This window comes from Alligator sinensis, unplaced genomic scaffold (assembly GCF_000455745.1).
Source record: "Alligator sinensis unplaced genomic scaffold, ASM45574v1 scaffold569_1, whole genome shotgun sequence".
Lineage (NCBI taxonomy): Eukaryota > Metazoa > Chordata > Crocodylia > Alligatoridae > Alligator > Alligator sinensis.
The window spans coordinates 864499-881327 of record NW_005841914.1 but is presented as its reverse complement, the minus strand read 5'-3'; the positions used below and the strand labels follow the sequence as shown (position 1 = coordinate 881327).

Below are 16829 nucleotides of genomic sequence, written 5' to 3'. Positions count from 1 at the left end.
TCAGCAGCATACTAAAGAGTGGGCACAACACACACTGGCTCTCTGCTAATCCTTTCCCAAGCTCTCGGCTTAAATATTATTATTGTTGCTACTTTTTGGCCAAGACGGAATACCTGCCTGGCGCCGATTTGTTCTCAGCAGCAAAGGTAGACACTGGATTGCATTTCTTCCCCTTTTATGCTGACATACTACAAATTCCCACCTACCTTACCATGCCCCTGCTTGCCTTACCAAGCCTCTACCAGGTTTCCCACCCAAAAGGGGTTTCAACTCCCACAGCTGAAGCCCAGGATGTCCCCCTCCCTCCTTGCAGCCACTGGAAAGATGACATGGGAAAGATGTGCTCCAGCCTGGAATGACAAATCCTACAACCAATGGAAAAGTCAGAGCTGGCCTGGAGAGTGTTGTGCCCCCCCACCCCAGCCTTGGGCCTGTGTATCAACCTCCCCATCCCGGTCCAGGACTCACCGCAGGGCCCGTCGAACTTCTTGAAGACGTTCTGCTGTGCATCGCAGGCGTGCTTGTTGAGCTCACACTCACTGCGGTAGTCCTTGCCATCACTGCCACACACGGTGCCCTCGGCCACCCCGCGGCATGAGGACGGGCAGATGCACTTGGCCGACTGCCCATCAGTAGAGCGGGCACAGGTGCTGCCAAAACTACACGTCACCTCCGCACAGGGGTCCTTGGAACCTGCCGGGTGGGACCGGGGGAGGAAGGATACAGGGCTGTGAGCTGAGCCGGCGGCCATCCTTGCCCCTCAGCCCCTGGGATTAATGCCAGGAGTCTTTTCCCAGCCCAGCAGTGAGCAAGTTGAAATGGGTTTCCTCCAGAAGCACCCAGCCAGCGGCGGGTTAGGGACAGAGCTGTCACCCAAATCATTCACCCATCCTCTGCACATCCTTGTCTGCAGCCTGGAGCTTGCAAGGCTCAGGTTACCTGAGATGTGAGCACATGCATGTAGAGTGAGAGGGGTCCAGCATCAGCCTGGCTCAGCAGCCTGTGCAGAAGGGGTGGGACAAGGACTGGATCTTCTCTGCTCCATGCCAGGCACATGCCCAGGTGATGCTGCCTGCCCGCCTGGCCCTTTGCGTCTCAGACAGGCAGAGACTCGTAATCCTGATGTGCTGGGGAAGACCAGGGCATTGTTGTCATGGTTCAGGCTCACCAGCCACCAACTCTTGCACTTGCTCAGCTGTGTCCTGATGCCTGTTGCAAATGTGGGATGGGGAGGGCTGCCTGCTCCCAGCCTCTAGACCCTACGTCGTGCTCTTTGTTGGGCTCAACCCCCATTGTCAGGGCTCTGAAACGCTTTAATGTTCTGCCCACGAGCAGTGCTGCTGATTTTCATGGGACTTGCTCACACACTTGGAGGGACAACGGGCTTCAGTACTTGGCTGGAGTGGGGTTTCAAGTCTCAGGCACGCTGGTGCCTCTTTGAACCTGTTAGTCTCAGGGGCCGCCCAGCCCTGCCTTCTACTGGCAATCGATGCCCGGCTTCCCACCAGTGTTGGGCATGGCTCAGCTCCTCCCTGCCCGCTCTGCCTGCCAGAATGACTGAGGGCACACCATGTTTTGTCGGCTTAGTCCCTCTACTACTCGTCGCAGGAAGCTGACTTCCCACCCCGATGCTCCCCTATCTCCATATCCTGCAGATCATCTTCCCTGCACGAGCTCTTGGAGAGATACTTCCAGTAGCCAACATGGTGGCCCAAGCTCCTTAGGGTCCCCTCAGCACAATGTAATTAGAGAAAGAGTGCAAGAAGCCATTTCCCTGCTGACAGGGATGGACCCACATTTATTTGCCCGCTTATTTTTTTTTTTTTTTGGTTTAATTTGTCCCTTTTTTATGATTCTTATTTAAAATACATCACGTGGCACCAGCCCCTCCGCCGTGCGCCCCAGCAGGGCCACCGCGCCGAGATTTATTGCGAGCCAGCGCGGTGCGCGAGGGAAAGGTCAACTTAATTTACTGGGAGGCAAGGGGGTGGGGGTCTCATTTACACAGCTCCTTGCTCGCAGCTGGTGCATGCCAGACTGGGGAAGGGCTTTCATTAGCCTTCCTCACCCTGCCTCCCCGAGAAATAGCTGCTCTCGAGGCAGGGGCTTGCTCAGATGCATCTGCTTTGTGCTTGTCTCTCAGGCTCTTGCTTCCTAGCAAGTGAATGGCAGTCTCTGGCTCTGCAGAGGCTGTAGGGACATGGGGAGGCCCTTTGACTGCCTCCATAGATGTAATAAAGTAATTAGTCCTTCCCTTTCACAGTGTTATCCATCCTCTTTGCAAGCTGCTTGGGGCTCTAGGATAAGCAGTGCAAATGCCCTGCCTCGGTGTTCTCCGGGAGCGACCCATGGTTGTCCTGGGGAGGACAGAGATAGCACGACTCACCACAGGGTCCCTTGCTGATGACTTTGATCCTCCTCTGCTGGTTGCACTGGGCCTTCTCCAGCTCACACTCGTTGCTGTAGGTGGAATAGTCCGAGCCACAGACAGGAGCCACCACTGAGGGGCACGTGGTCTTTTTGCAGACGCAAGAGGCCTGGGATGGGTCAGCGGGACTCCTTTCGCACACAGCTCCGAACCCACAGAGCATTCCTCGGCATGCTACGGGACAGAGACGGACAGGGATGAGCTGAGGCTTGCTGACCTGGACATACAGAGCACTGCAGGAGAAGGGTCCAGCAGCCACAGCAATGAAGGACGAAAGCCCAGACCCTCGGGGTCCTGAATCTGGGGTAGGGCTTGTCTATTCACTTCAAGCCCTGAAGGATGGGCAGCTGGGACACTCTCAGGGGACCAGCTGGGAAAGGAAAGCATCGGTGCTTGGAGCTCTTCCTCCAGCCTCCCCGCTAAGCGGGAATGGTGGGGAGTCACCACCAGCAGGCTGGGAAGCTGGTCACACTGGGACGGTGATTTGCAGTTCCTGTCTCTCGCTGCTCCCCTGCACCAGTCCCCAACTCCAGGCTTTTCCTGCATATTCACTTAACTGCCGGGAGCAGGTGTCCTTTGAAGGGACATCAATTCCTCCTGTGGTGTTCCCCAGAGAGCTGGATCCATGGCCTGCCATAGCCTGTCCCCTGAGGTCTGTCCCCTCCATGGTTTTTGGATCAGGCTACAAATAGTAACACCCCTCTTCCCCCATCAAATTCTGCATCTGCACCCGTGCCCCCACCCCAGAGCAGAAGCAGCTCAGATGCTGTGCACCGTTGTGCTATCATGGACGGGTATCACCACCGCCCCATCGAGTGCCATCTAGGGTGGCACAGACCACAGGCAACAGCTGCCTTCACAGCCAGTGAGCTGTGGCACTGCTGCCTGCTCTGTGCCCAAGGCTCCTGTCGGGCTTCACGCTTCCCCAGCCCCTCAGCAGTGAACAGGAGGAAGTATGCATGGGGCAGTAGAAAAAATAAGCCCCCTGACAGATACTCCTGACACCAATGGGACATCAAAGGGAGGAAGAAGAGACAGCCCAAGCCTTTATTTGGCCCTTGGATTTGCAGCCTGGACCTATGTACACGTACCCTGGATGCGGGGAGCTGGAGGGATGAGGATAAGGGCACCGAGGACTGGACCTGGCATGGGCTCAGCGAGCTAGTGTCTACGGTGCTGGTCTGTCTTGTCTGGGGCTGGCGGGTTTTCTTTGCTGGGACTAAGACCATGCACTGCTGGGTGGCAAGACTGAACTCTGCATCTTGGCACCATGCAAACCAGAACGAGCTGGCGATAGGCATGTGAGAGAACATGCCTGCCACCGGCCGAGCAGCAAAAATGGCTTGATGGAGGAAAGCAATCTGCTAAGTGGTAATAAATCTAGAGCTGGGAAAGGGTCTCAGCAACAGCCCTGGGCAGGAGGCAGAGGTGGAGTGTCCCCTGGGACTGGAGGGACGGGGTGATTTAGAGGGCTAGGGTCAGAATGACACGGGCCCCGGGAGGCTCTGGGTCCCTCCCACCCGTTGTCCATCTTGCGGGCTGAGATGAGCAGCTCTAGGAAAACGGAGCTGTCCCTGACGGTGCATCATGGCATGGAGCACTGTGGGGCCGAGGACTTCAGCTGGGGCCTCTGGTTCTTCCATCAGGCTAACACTACCGCAGGCAGGTGTGAAGGCAATGGGAGTGATGTTAGCCTGGCTGCGGAGAGACTCTTGGCTCGACCAAGCCCTCCAGCTAGGATTGAGGTGTCCTGAGCCCTTTTCCACAGAGGACAGGCTGCTAACGTCCATCAAAATGGAAGAGACAAGTGATTAACCGAAAAGCAGGAGAGGGAAAGAAAAGGAAGTATCCTTGCTTTGTACCACCAGTCAGGCTGGGGCAGAAAACATTTCCTCATCTACCTAGACACACACACACTTTTTTATTCATCACAGTGTATGCAAATCAATTGGAATCACATGGCAGAGAGTGGGGGCCTGTCTAATAGGAGATGCACAAATCTCTTTATCACATACACTAATCAGAGCAGCCAGCACAGACCAGTTCAGCATCTGAATTGCTAATGTATCAGGGAAGGTAATTTTTAAAGAGGAGGTGGGGAAAGAGGCAACTACGCACAAACTCGGATAGATGCAGGGAGGACTGTGAGCAACACCTGGCCACGGTGACTGGAAGAGATGTCCCAGCTGGGTGACCCCTCTCTGTAGCGTCCCAGGGCACAAGCAGAGTGGTGTCCGCATTTCACCCCTCTCGCTGTACACACAGTGCATGCACACATAGGAAGTGCACGTTTCTACCATGCAACCACACACATGCTCCTTCACACGCTTCCAGCACACACCTCTGCTGCCCTCTACACACACCTGTCGATGTAGCCTATATCCACAATATACATTAGAAATGGAGACTGACCTACATAATGAAAGAGAGAGAGAAATCATAAAAGGCAAAATAAAAAGCCCGGCAGTGGCTCATTTACACTTCAATTCCCGGGCGCTTGGCTTTGACTGCCTTGAGATTTTTGAGTTCATATGCACGGCAACAATGCGCCGCTAAGAGACTAATATCGTCAAATAAAAAAGAACTCTCTTTCTCTCCTGCCCAATATCTAAAAGCAATTTATCATTTTTATGAAGCTCTCTGGATAGGTGCTCGTGTGCCTTCCCTTGCCATTGCTCTCACTCCTCTCCTTCTCTCTCACTCTTTTTTTTTTAATGCAGATGAGCCTGTTTAGCTCTGAGATTAGAGGGTGCATGAAGCGAGGGGGAGAGGGAGCGCGTGTGAATATGAAATGCAGGACGGGCAGGGCGGCTGAGCAGGTTCCACGGAGCAGGAGTGTGACTGTGTACTGCATAATCAGGCTGCCACTCAGCGGGGCTGAGGGGAGGCAGAGAGAGAGCGGTCTTACTGACCCCACTTCTGAGACGGCAAAGGGAGGCAGCGAGCGCGCCAGGCAGATGCGGGGATGTGGAAGGAACCACGAGCTGATTCCAATTTGCTGCCAACACAGAGAAGAACGGGAGTGGAGGGCGCTGATGGGTCTGGCCAGCAATCACAGCAGGCGCAGGGCACCGGGGCACCGTACTGCTTCCCCGGTTCAGCGGGCACTATGGGGTGGTATCGCAGCGAGAGCCTGGTGCTGCTCGCCCTGGCACAGGGCTTCTAAAGGCAGCAGGAGCCTGAAGGGGAAAGAAAGCAGAAGGGCTGGTGGGAGGGTGTTTGGATATGCGCAGTGATGGGCACGGAGTAAAAGCCAAGTGCACTGAGCAAGGGTTGGGGGATCCAAGAGAGCACGTTACCTACCCCTCATGTGCCATTGCAGTCAAGAGCCTGGCCAGAGGAAGCTACCAAGGAGCTTTATTTCTTCAGGGCAAGCAGGGGCTTTGCTGTTCTCTGTGCCCTGTAAGGTGCTCAGAAGCCTTCAAGCATGCTGGAGGCCAGGCCTACAGCTCCGGACAGGCTGTGACACATGCTAGACCAGCAGAGCCCGGTGCAATCCCCTGTCCTGGTACAGGCAGAAGCATGCAAAGATGCACCCGGTGCAGAGGTGCTGAAAGAAGCATGATGCCACGGTCCCGAGCCAGCAGCGTGCAACAGAACAGGGCTCCTCTTCTCCACCCTCCCGCCACCTTGCCCAGCCATTTCCATTTGGACCCACTCACAGCATGGCTGGTCAAGCTGCCAGGTTTGACAAGGAGCTGGCCCTGAGAAACAATCTTTTCTGAGCACGAGGATCTACCCCAGGGAGCACCACGGACATCACCGGCACCTCTTGGGGATGCCAATCGAAGCAGCTCCCACTGGAGGCTGCGTTAATTCCTCCCTCCCCAACACAGCTCAATACTAGTATGTGTGTGCATGGGGGGTGATAAGTGCAGATGTGACAGATTTGCCCGGTTGCACAGACCCACAGCAGTTAATTCAGCAAACAAAGGACAGTTGTGACTGGGCGGCTAGAGGAGGTCTGAGCAGGGCTACACACACACAGCCCAGCCTCCCGCCGCCCCTGCCATCCCAGTTTAGGGTTGACTCTAATCAATCAGTGATGGTCCAGCTGATGTCCCACTGCAATTATGTCTCATTGCAGCTGTACCATTAGCAGATGCTTGTGGAGAGAGGGATGGATGGAGGTAGGCGTCTCCCCGAGTAAAAGCCTCCAGCTTGTCTCTGTGCACCACAAGGGACCCTACTGCAGTGGCAGGAAGGGGAGATAACACTAGATTAAGACACCAATGATTTGAGACAGCAGCTCCAAGACTTCATTGTGTTTTCTGCATAGAAGCAGACTAGTGCGTGACCCAGGAGGCAGGAACCATCTCTATTAAGCCTAGACACCTCTGGGAGGGCTGGACACAGCTGTGACCTTCCCCAATGAGGGACAAATGCTGCTTGGCCTTTGCACAGCTGTTCTCAAAGCTCTTTGTGGAGGTAGTTACCATGCATTGCTCCTATCTCGGTAGCACCACCACAGGGCACAGGGGAAAACACTGCATCTGTCCCAGAGAGCTCACAGCCTAAAGGAAGAAGACAGCCCATAATAGGCAAACAAGGAGATAATCTAGGAATATCTCATTATTTCTTCCATGTTAAATCCAGAAGGGTTCCTTGCAATTAATAAGTCTGACCTAGAGTGGTTTTCAACCTTTTTTCATTTGTGCACCCCTAAAAAATTCGAATGGAGGGGCGGACCGCTTTGAAGTGTAAGTGTGGGCATTCGCGTACTTTTGTTTGATCATAGGCATCTTTCGCAGGTCCCTTAGACATAATCTGCAGACCCCAGGTTGAAAACCACTGCTGTAGGCTGCAGACCTGCACACAGGAATTCAGCGCTGCACAGTCAGCCAGTGATCCTCAGCCAGGGTTGAGATATAGCTGATATAGCAATGTTAGCACTGCTAGGTGTGCAAACATGATTCACAAGACAAACCCAGAGATTTCAAATGGGAATCCATAGCTGTGGTCTTTCTGAGTTTGCAAGAGCAAAACTGCTCTATTATGATATTTTTCTTCAGGCAAAAAGGGGAATACTAAGAGCTGGTATTTTTCAATGGGTGCCTCAAGTCTATCCAGTGGTGCCTTATGCCTAAAAAGGTGAAAACCACTGCAGTCATTCCCGTACCAGTCCATAGCTGTAACTCTCCTCCCTGCTCCAACCCTTTATGTCATGGCAGAGAGATGGAGCAACATAAGGGGGGACCCTCAAAGGCCCCCAAACCAGCTGGGGGACTTTATTCCAAGAGAGGCATTTCCATGGCACAGTCAGCTGAGCCCTCGGTCTCATCCTGCCTTGAGAAAAACCTCTGAATGGGCTCCATCGATTCCCCTTGTCCAAGCAAAGAGACACACAGGAAACCAAGAGCAAAGAGCAGCAAGCAAATGGCTTATTTAAGTTTCTTTCACTTTTGATAATCTTTGGCAAAGAAACATATTTGTTTACAGCGGCCGATTTTAAATTTGCCTTTAAAATGCTCCCGTTTGGTGTGGTGATGCAGCTGGATTATGCAAGCGCGGAACCCAGATAGAATCAAATGAAACACCTTAATTCTCTCATCCAACCCAGGAGACAAAGAGCAGGGTTATTATACCCAGCACAGGCGAGGCGCAAAAAGCGCTATCAAGCACCGACATCAACCGCAGCTTCCCCTTTCCATGATGTCTCTTTATTTGCACTTGAATTCAGGTCTCCTGGCAAAGGTGACCACCACCAGCATGGGAGATTATAGAAATCAGAAAGGGAAATGGGAAAGAAGAAAGGAGAAAGAGGTTTTATGACCCCTATCTGGGAAGCTCCGTAACTCAGAGCACGTGCTAAGTGCAATTCTCTCCAAGAAGATGGCGGCACGTGCAGAAGTGCTTTGCTGAATCAGAGTGCAAAGTCATAGCAAGTATGGTAAGAAATGTTCTCGGGAGCCCCCGTCACTGTAAATGTGCAGCAGATGGCATGTTAGTAAATACCGAGCAGCAGGTGTGGTGTATCTGCCGGCAAGGACCCCACCGTGTTTATGTCCGGCAGCATTTGTTAAAGACATTGAGTTTGCAATTAAAAATCTCCATCATTCAAGGGGCTGCCGGCTCATCATCTCTCCCTATGTTGCTGCTGTTTGTCATGAAACGCCTACCTGACGCCACCATGCTGAGCACCGCGCTGCTCTATAATACAAGAGGCAGTCCCTGCCTACCAGATAGTGAGATTACAGGCAACAGGTGGATGCGATACACCTGGGGAGAGCACTGGGTAGCTATGAGATGATACTGCCCTGCACAATTAGCAGTGATTGGAGCCCATTAGCTGCCTAACCATACATGTAAGATAGGCATAAATCAATGCTATATACAGGAGAGGGAGGAAACCTTCCACCCTCTGTGACTGCCATGGGCTCCCTTGCTATATATCCATGTCCTTCTCCATGGGTGAGCCTGAAGACCCCTCAATACAAAAAAAAGGAGCCGGGAACTAATACTAGCTCAGTTCACCCTGGAAAGAAGAGGCTTATGATTTTAAGAGATGGGCTGGATGTCTGTGTAAGGGAGATGCCCTCCTTCAACTGGGCAAGAGGCAAGATTCTCACGTGTAAAACTCTGACCTAGGTTATAAGGAGGTTGTAGGGGTCTCCTCCAGCCTTTTGGGAGTAGGCAGGACTTGGGGAGGTTCACCAAGCCGAGGTGAGATGTCATAGTGGCAGAAATGCTAGAGCCCCGTCTGCATCCCCTGTCAAGGATGGGGACCGAGGACTTGTGGGCTGTAGTCTCCTGGGAGATCTCGAACAAGCCCCAGCCTGTCGTGCCTCAGTTTCCTCATCAGAGAAATGGGGGGGGGTTGCATTTTTGATCACCATGCATCAGTCCGTGGGTGCTGGAGGGATAACTGTTACCGTCAAAACAAAACAGGGGCAGAAATGTTTTCGCTGGCTCCAGCTCAATCATGGAGCTCCTCCAACGGCAGGGGGTCAGGGACAGGGTGCATTCAGCAGCAAGGGGAGATCTCGTAGGGAACGGAGGAAGACCACCGCTGTGGGCTGAGCTTTCCCCAAGCCTCCCAGGCGGCCGAAGAGGCAGGGGGAAGCAGCCCAAGTAAGACTACCGATACACCCCTCGGCAGGGAACAAAAGGGACGGCTCCGGCAGCTTGTCACCGCACTGAACCTCAGCCAAGCTGCCCTGGGTCTCTTGGCTCTGCTGGAGCCGAAAAGAAACGTGCCTGTGTCGGGGGTGAAGCCAATTGGTGTCAGTACAATTTATTTGCACTAATGCGTTTGCTGTGGTGGGGAAAGCTGCCATCGCAGCCACACAGGGGTGAATCCACCTTCCCTCTCCATCGCTTCCCTCCAACTCCTGACCCTGGGCTTGCTAACGAGAGGGAGCTCTGGGTGACGGGGGGGAACGAAAGGGTCTCCTCCGACTGGGTTCGTCCTGGCTAGGCCATGCTTGCCATGTACGCTGCCCAGCCCATCTGAGATGGGAGTGTGAGGATTTCCCCCCAGGAGATGACTGCGCTAAGACGAATGAGCAGTCAAAGGAGATCTGGACTTTCCTGCGAACATCCAGTACTAGGAAAGGTCGTGGCACTTTTCCGGCCCGCCACAGCGGGCCAGCTCTCGTTCTTCAACAGCCTGTTTCTGCAGCACCAGCCTGGCAACAGCTGGAGCAGTGTTTGCCTTCTCCCCCCTGCCCGAAAACCACCCCCCTCCCTCCCACCAAGGCAAGCAGATGGAGGAATGAGCATGGATATCGTTAGCGTATCCATTTACTGCACAACAGCCGGCCCGACAGACCTCGCCTGGGCGGTAGGCGGTTGCACAAGGCTCCCGAGGCAAAGACGGCCCCTGCGAGGGCATCGCGTCCACTGGTCGGTCACGGGGAACAAGCAACAAAAGTGACCTATGGAAACACATACCGTCTGGTCCCTACGGAGCCCTGGGGCAGCGAACCTGTGGGAGCCCCAGAAATAACAGAGAAGCAGGGTTTGGGTCCTACAGTTACAAGGGACAAGGGACCCAGAGTACGGTGGGGGAAGTACTTTTACCCTCCATATGATGTCGCTCTCAGCTGGAGGCACAGAGAAGATCCTGTGCCCGCAGTGAGCTTGATGCTGCTGGGTCGGGGGCTTTGCTGTCCCTGGGCACCGAGGCTGCAGGGCTGATACTCTCTGCTTCTGGTAAAGCACAGGCAGTGGCCAGGTGATACCCCCTCACTTCACGTCATCCTCTTACTTAGCCTCATGCCTGGAGCCAGAAGGGTGATGGCAAAAGCCATCCTCGTGCCCCGTGTCAGGTTGAGGTAGATGGAAACCATGCAGCTCCAAAGTCCCGTGTCTGGGGCTCTCGCTCAGCCTCTCCTCCAGACCTGACAGAGCATGATGGGGAAGCTGCCCGGTCTGCTTCCACCTCACCCTACCCCCTGCACCTCTGAAGAATGAAGTCTGTGTCCCCTGCTCTCCGGGGACACCATGCCAGCCTCCGTTCTCCCCCAGAGGCAGTGGCTCTGCTCTCCAGCCTAGAAGCCAAACCACTCCTCCAGCCCAAACAAGCTATGTGGCTCATCTAAAAGACTGCCTGGGCTCCCACAGACCCCAGGGCTGGCCCAGCATCCAATGCTTTGCCTCTTGAGAGACCCCCCCCAGAACTGGAAAGCAGTGTCTTAAGTGGTTAGAGCAAGCACCTAAGAGAGAGGACTCCTGGGTTCCTTTTGCAGCTCAGGCAGGGGCTACGGTGCAATGACTGACTTGGGGAAAAAAGGGGTGTCAGGAGGCCTGACTTTCTAGGCTCCGCTCTGTTGTTGATTTGCCATCGCGCTCCATGCCTCAGTTTCCCCTTGTACGGAATAAGTGGGAGAACAATCTCCCTGTTTGGAGACTGCGGGGATGAAAAGCTCCATGTGAGCATTATGGATTAATCCTAGCCTGGCTTTGTCATGTACTTGGAGATCCGGAGGCGAAAGGCTCTGTGTAATAAGCCCAAAGTGGTTGTGGTAATGCGTATGATTATTGTTATTAAGCTGGAGAAACATTTTGGCATTTTAATGCTTAAATTGCTCTTTTCCTTCCCCTGGAAAAGGGAAGGGGGGAAAACAACACCCAGACTCCTTGCTGGGAGCTCGTTACACATGTATACACACACACAGGTGTGCACCTGTGTACTCTCTCTCTCTCTCTCTGTCTTGCACACACACACACACACACACACACACACACACACGGTAAGCTTTTCCCCTGTTGCCTCCCAGATCCTGTTGCCGGACCCGAACTGCACCTGCCCCATTGTAGCTATGAGCAGCAGAAGGCACGGCCAGACACAGGTGCACCTCGCTTCAAACCACCAGGTCCTCAGCACACACAGCTGCCTGCTCCTTGTCTCTAATCAAGGGCTGGGAGGAATGGGTGGGGGGAACGCCCAGAAACAGCGAGAGACCATCCCAACCATTTCTCCCTTTCTCCAGCTGGGCTGTTCTGCTGAAGGCAGCAGCGTACGCATTTGCCAGCCTGGACTGGCTCCAGATCACAGAGGAGCTTGTCCCCTCACTGAACAGGCTGAGAAAAACAATCAGAAAAGCACAGCGGGAAACTTAATTAAAACTCATGGGTGGGAGATAGGAGGGTGGGATTTACCTAGTTCCATGGCTTAAAACGCCTCCGATGACAGCAAAGGAGGGAGCACTAAAAAACCTACAGACACAATGCTTCGCTCCGGATAAACTGCAGCTTTGGGTTCCTTCAGTCAGGAGGGTGGGCAGGAGGAAGAGCACAAATGGGTCCCGGGGCAGAGAGGAACCCCCGGCAGCACAGCGCGGGTAGCTGAGGCCATTCAGCATTTCCAAGGACCTGCTGGGAATTGAACCGAGACTCTCAACCACATCACGGGCTTGCGAACGGCTGCCACATGCCAAGTACTTTTGCTTGGTCTTTTTGAGCGATTGAGAGCTGAAAGGCCCCAAATTCCCGCGCACGCAGCCCTCTCCTGTCATACACTCTCTGTGCCTGCTCTGACGTTCATCCTGGATGTGACGGTTGAAGTGCACAAGCCCTGTATGCCGCCAGGTTTGTCTGCACTCAGAAAATGCACTGGAGTGGAAATGGTGGAGTTGCTGGCTTTTAAGGAAGACAGCCCTGGTGAGTTCAGGGTGTGGTGACCATACGGCTGATTGCCACCAGTTAATACATTTTTAACCAGGGTTTGTCCAGGTCAGTGATTGTCCAACCAGGGTGCCTTGAGATCCTTTCAAGGGTGCCCTGGGATGCCACACAAGATTAGCACTGTTAGGTGTGCAATCATGATTCACAACATAAACCTGGAGATTTCACATAGGAATCTGCAGCGCTAAAAATTTTCTGACCTGTTGTGCGCTGAGTGCTTTGCTAAAGAAAAACTGCTCTATTATTTTTCCATAGTCAAAAATGAGTGAAAACTAAAAGCTGACATTTTCTAAGGGGGACCTCAAGTTTATCCAGGGAAGCCTTGCATCTGTAAAGGTTGGTGCTAAGTCATGTTTAATGTTGGCTTAGCCATCCCATTGTCTAACTTGGTGAGTTTTCCTGCTACAGCCTGGCCTCCGCACCTACTCATCTAAACAGAAGTTGGATGCATGTGTAACCCAGGTGAATGTGTAGTACAGGTTCCTGTCCACATAAGACACACACTTATTGCAGCCTTTGCTCAAGTAATAGCAGCTCCTGCTTTTAGCTTACGAGGTACCCAGTGGATCGGTCAACATGGCAGCTATCACACTAAGGCCAGCAAAATGGTCCCGATAGGCCAGTATTACTGTTCCCATTTTACAGGTGCAGAAACCAAGGCACAGAGAAATGGTCACCGGGCAGGTTGGTGGCAGAGCCAGCAATCGATCCTTGATCTCAGACCTGTGTCCTGCGCACTAGGCCTCCCGTGTTAGTTCACGGGAATCACCGTGTGGTCCCTTGCAAGCCCAGCCTGTACAGTAGCCACACTAACCCCAGCAAGACGGTCCTGACACACATGCATGAAGCAACAAGCATCATGACTCAAAGGGTCTGCATGGATGGTATATCAGTCACGCCAAGTTAACAACAGCAACGTACCACACCATGTCGCATCGTACGGTGGAGCCCAAAAAGGGACTTACATGTGTATGAGCATCCTGCAATCAAGTAGGGCAAAACTTGGGAATTGCCCGAAGCTTTCAGGGGCTGGGGGAGGATCAGGCCTGGGCAGCAGCAAATGTTTCTTTTTTTCAAAGATCCCGCTGAGATAAAAATTCATACAACTAGTCATAAATACACTTATGCAAAAACTGCACCCTGTAACAGCTCGGTGGGCCAGTTCCCCTTGGATAGGATGCTTCTGTGCACAGAGTTTGTCCTGACAAATATTTCTTTGTACACTCACTCCACCACCTCCATTACTATCCCGAAGTGCCCAGCACGACTGGCTTTCTGAAGTCAAAAGGAGTCTTTTCACTAACGACAAAAGCCTCTGGACTTTTGTTTACTTGGCCAAAAACCACATTGTCCCTTGGAACGGAGAAATCTTGGCAAGAAAGAGACCGAATGCGTGCAGCTGAACTGAACGAGCGCTAGGGGTAGAAACGGCAATCAAGGTGTTTGACGGGTGGAAATGAGAAGGCAAGAGAAGAAATGTTTTGGGTGACACAAAAGAGCATAATTAGCAGGACAAGGATGAAATTAAGCAACGGAAAATCCCGGCTGGATGCCAAGGGCTGTTTCCTCTTAGTTAACTCTGTCAGACCGAAAACTACTCTTCTCTTCTGCTGTGGGAAGATCAGTTATTTAAAGCCAAACTGGACTAGGCTCCTGGAAATACGCAATAGAGAACAATTCTGTACTGGCTGGAATAAGCAGCAGAGGAAAAACAGCTGAGATGATCTAATGAATCTTTTCCAACTCTAATGAGTATTGATGGCCAAATGTGCATATCTCTGCATCTCTCTTCCCAGCTAGACTGCTCTGACATGGAGATTGTCCAGGCACATCCAGTACAGCAGATCAGAGGGGCTAAACAGGCAGCCCTGGCATCCTGGTCCACTGGAACCGAGGACCAGCTGCACTGCATCCGGCCAGCGACCACCCGAGCCAACAGCGTGCCTCTTGAGGGACACCAGCACCAGATGCTACAGGAGTGAAGCCACTGTAACAGGACAATATAGGCGGGATCTAAACACGACAGACATGTTTTCTTGATACTAAATGAACGATTATCAATTATCTAATGTAAAGAACCTCTTTGTCCTCTGCTGGGACACCCCTTCTTGCTTTGCCTCCCAAGCAACTAAGGTGTTGTTGGGGGGGAGGGCAATGGGTAAGGCAACCGCTGTGCTTGGGTCTGCAGCCTTCCTCGTGGCACATCGCAGTAAGGATGGCTTGTAGAGCCCTGGACACCACCATCCAACAAGCAAAGCCATCACCAGCCCTGCATCGGAGGGAGCGGGCAGCTCCTTCGGGATGAAAGCAAAAGAAGGAAAACCAGAGGCCGGGCGTACCGGCGATAGGGAAGGAGCCATGTGTGTGTGTGTGTGTGTGTGTGTGTGTGTGAGACAAGGAAGGGAAAGGCCAGCATGAATTCTGCATGAGACCGAGGTGGATGTTGCCATGGAGACTCGTTAGTCCAGAGCTCCAGCTGAGACTCTCATCTGTGCACATTTAGTCTTCGCTCGGGCCCACCCTCCCTGCCATCAATATTAATTACATCAGACGCGGCTTGTTTGGCGAGAGGGAAGGAATCCGCCGCTTTCGCAGCGGCGAGGAACAGCTGGAAGCCACCCTATTTAAATAGGCTCCAAGCCTCCAAGAGCACAGACCAGGAGAGCGCCGCATCTAGGCACGCCGGCAGCAACCCCGGCCACGGAGGGCGCGCGCGGCTGGAGCCGTGAGGCCTGGCAGCTCCTGGGAGCCGGGCTGGAGAGTCACGAGGGGAGCGAGCTTGGGGGCTTCATCTGCTGGATGCTGCCGACCTCCCCATCGGTTGCTGCGGGGTGCGGACCCTTGCTGCAGAGTGAGAGTGGGGCTAGCGAGGAGATGCACGCGTGTCTGGAGGGAAGAGGTCTGTGTGGTTACTGTGCAGGCTGGGCTTGCAAGGGACCACACGGTGATTCCCATGAACTAATACGGGAGGCCTAGTATGCGGGACACAGGTCTGAGATCAAGGATCGATTGCTGGCTCTGCCACCAACCTGCTCGGTGACTATTTCATTTCTCTGTGCCTTGGTTTCTGCACCTGTAAAATGGGAACAGTGATACTGGCCTATGCATGAAAAGCACTAGGTGGACCCATGTGTGACATCCTGCACCCACAATGTTAGAATCACACGTTCCATGTGTGACTGCCATATGTCCGTTCCACCTGGGTTGTGCTGAGCTCGGTGGCACTAGCAGCTCCCCAGGGGAGGTTTGTACAGTGCCCGCATGAGGCTAGGGCATCTCCCTGTCCACCAGAGCGATGCACAGGGAACAGGACTCTCCCCACCTTTGCTTTTTCCCCATGCTGTCTGGGCAGAAGAGCTGGCCTCTGCCCTGGCCATGCTGAAGCACAGGAAAAGAGATCGTGGTGGGCAGAGGCAGGGAGGGCGAGACGTAAGGGCAGATGGAGGAGAAGGGAGACAGACAATTAATTTACAACAGGGCAGGAACACACACACATCTGTCATCTGGGCAGTCACACGGGGGCCGTGGCTGTTGTGCTGGCCTATGCCGTGCACTTCTAGCGCACTGGGAGGCACGCAGACAGTGAAGTATAACACAGCTCCAAGCCTTCCACAAGTTACATTTGTTCCCGTCACCCCATCCATCTTCCAGCAAGAACAGCAAATAAGCCAGACCCGCTGAGCGCCCTGGTCCATTTTTACGGCCTCTCTCCTCCCCAAATTCTTACCAAGCTCCCGTCGACAGCACCACTGACCTGGGAAAGGCAGCAATGGCCAACCCTGATTTTAACACGGAGCCCTGCAAGTAGGCTGTCCGCTCCGTTAAGGGAGGATTCACGCCATTAAGGTCCCGTCTGAGCAATAAGCAAGGTGCTTATCCTTACTGGAAGAAGGCCTGCATGGCATGTCATGCCATGGTGGAAGCACCAGCTCTGGGTGATGCTTAGGCTGCTAAATGAGATGCCCCAAGCATCTCACTCCAAACGCAACCCTGTTACTTGGTGCTGATCCCTGGAAAACCATGTGCATCCTCTCTGTACAGCAGCCTGGTAATTCAGCCCTCTTCTATGATGATCTATAGGTGCATTAGATTTCACGCACATCCACGTGATGCAGAGGGGGCAGCCCCTGGGCACCATAAACTGGCTCACACCAATCTCGGCCGCAGCGTTTTATAGCCCAGCTGTTGCGGGAGCGCTTTGTTTTTAAAAGCCGCCGCTATTAAAATTTAAACTAAGCACAGAAGCTGTGCACATTCAGCACTCCGCTCGCTG

General features: G+C 53.4%; 1 protein-coding gene across 1 annotated transcript in view; it reads right to left on the bottom strand.

The window, feature by feature from the left end:
• AGRN (agrin) overlaps positions 1–16829 on the bottom strand; it is a 161911-nt gene that overhangs the window by 51001 nt on the left and 94081 nt on the right. The window contains exons 4-5 of the mRNA XM_025198144.1: positions 2387–2602; positions 469–693 (exon numbers count right to left, since the gene is read on the bottom strand). Of these exons, the coding sequence (XP_025053929.1) occupies positions 469–693; positions 2387–2602 (441 nt within the window). The remainder of the gene's footprint in view (positions 1–468; positions 694–2386; positions 2603–16829) is intronic.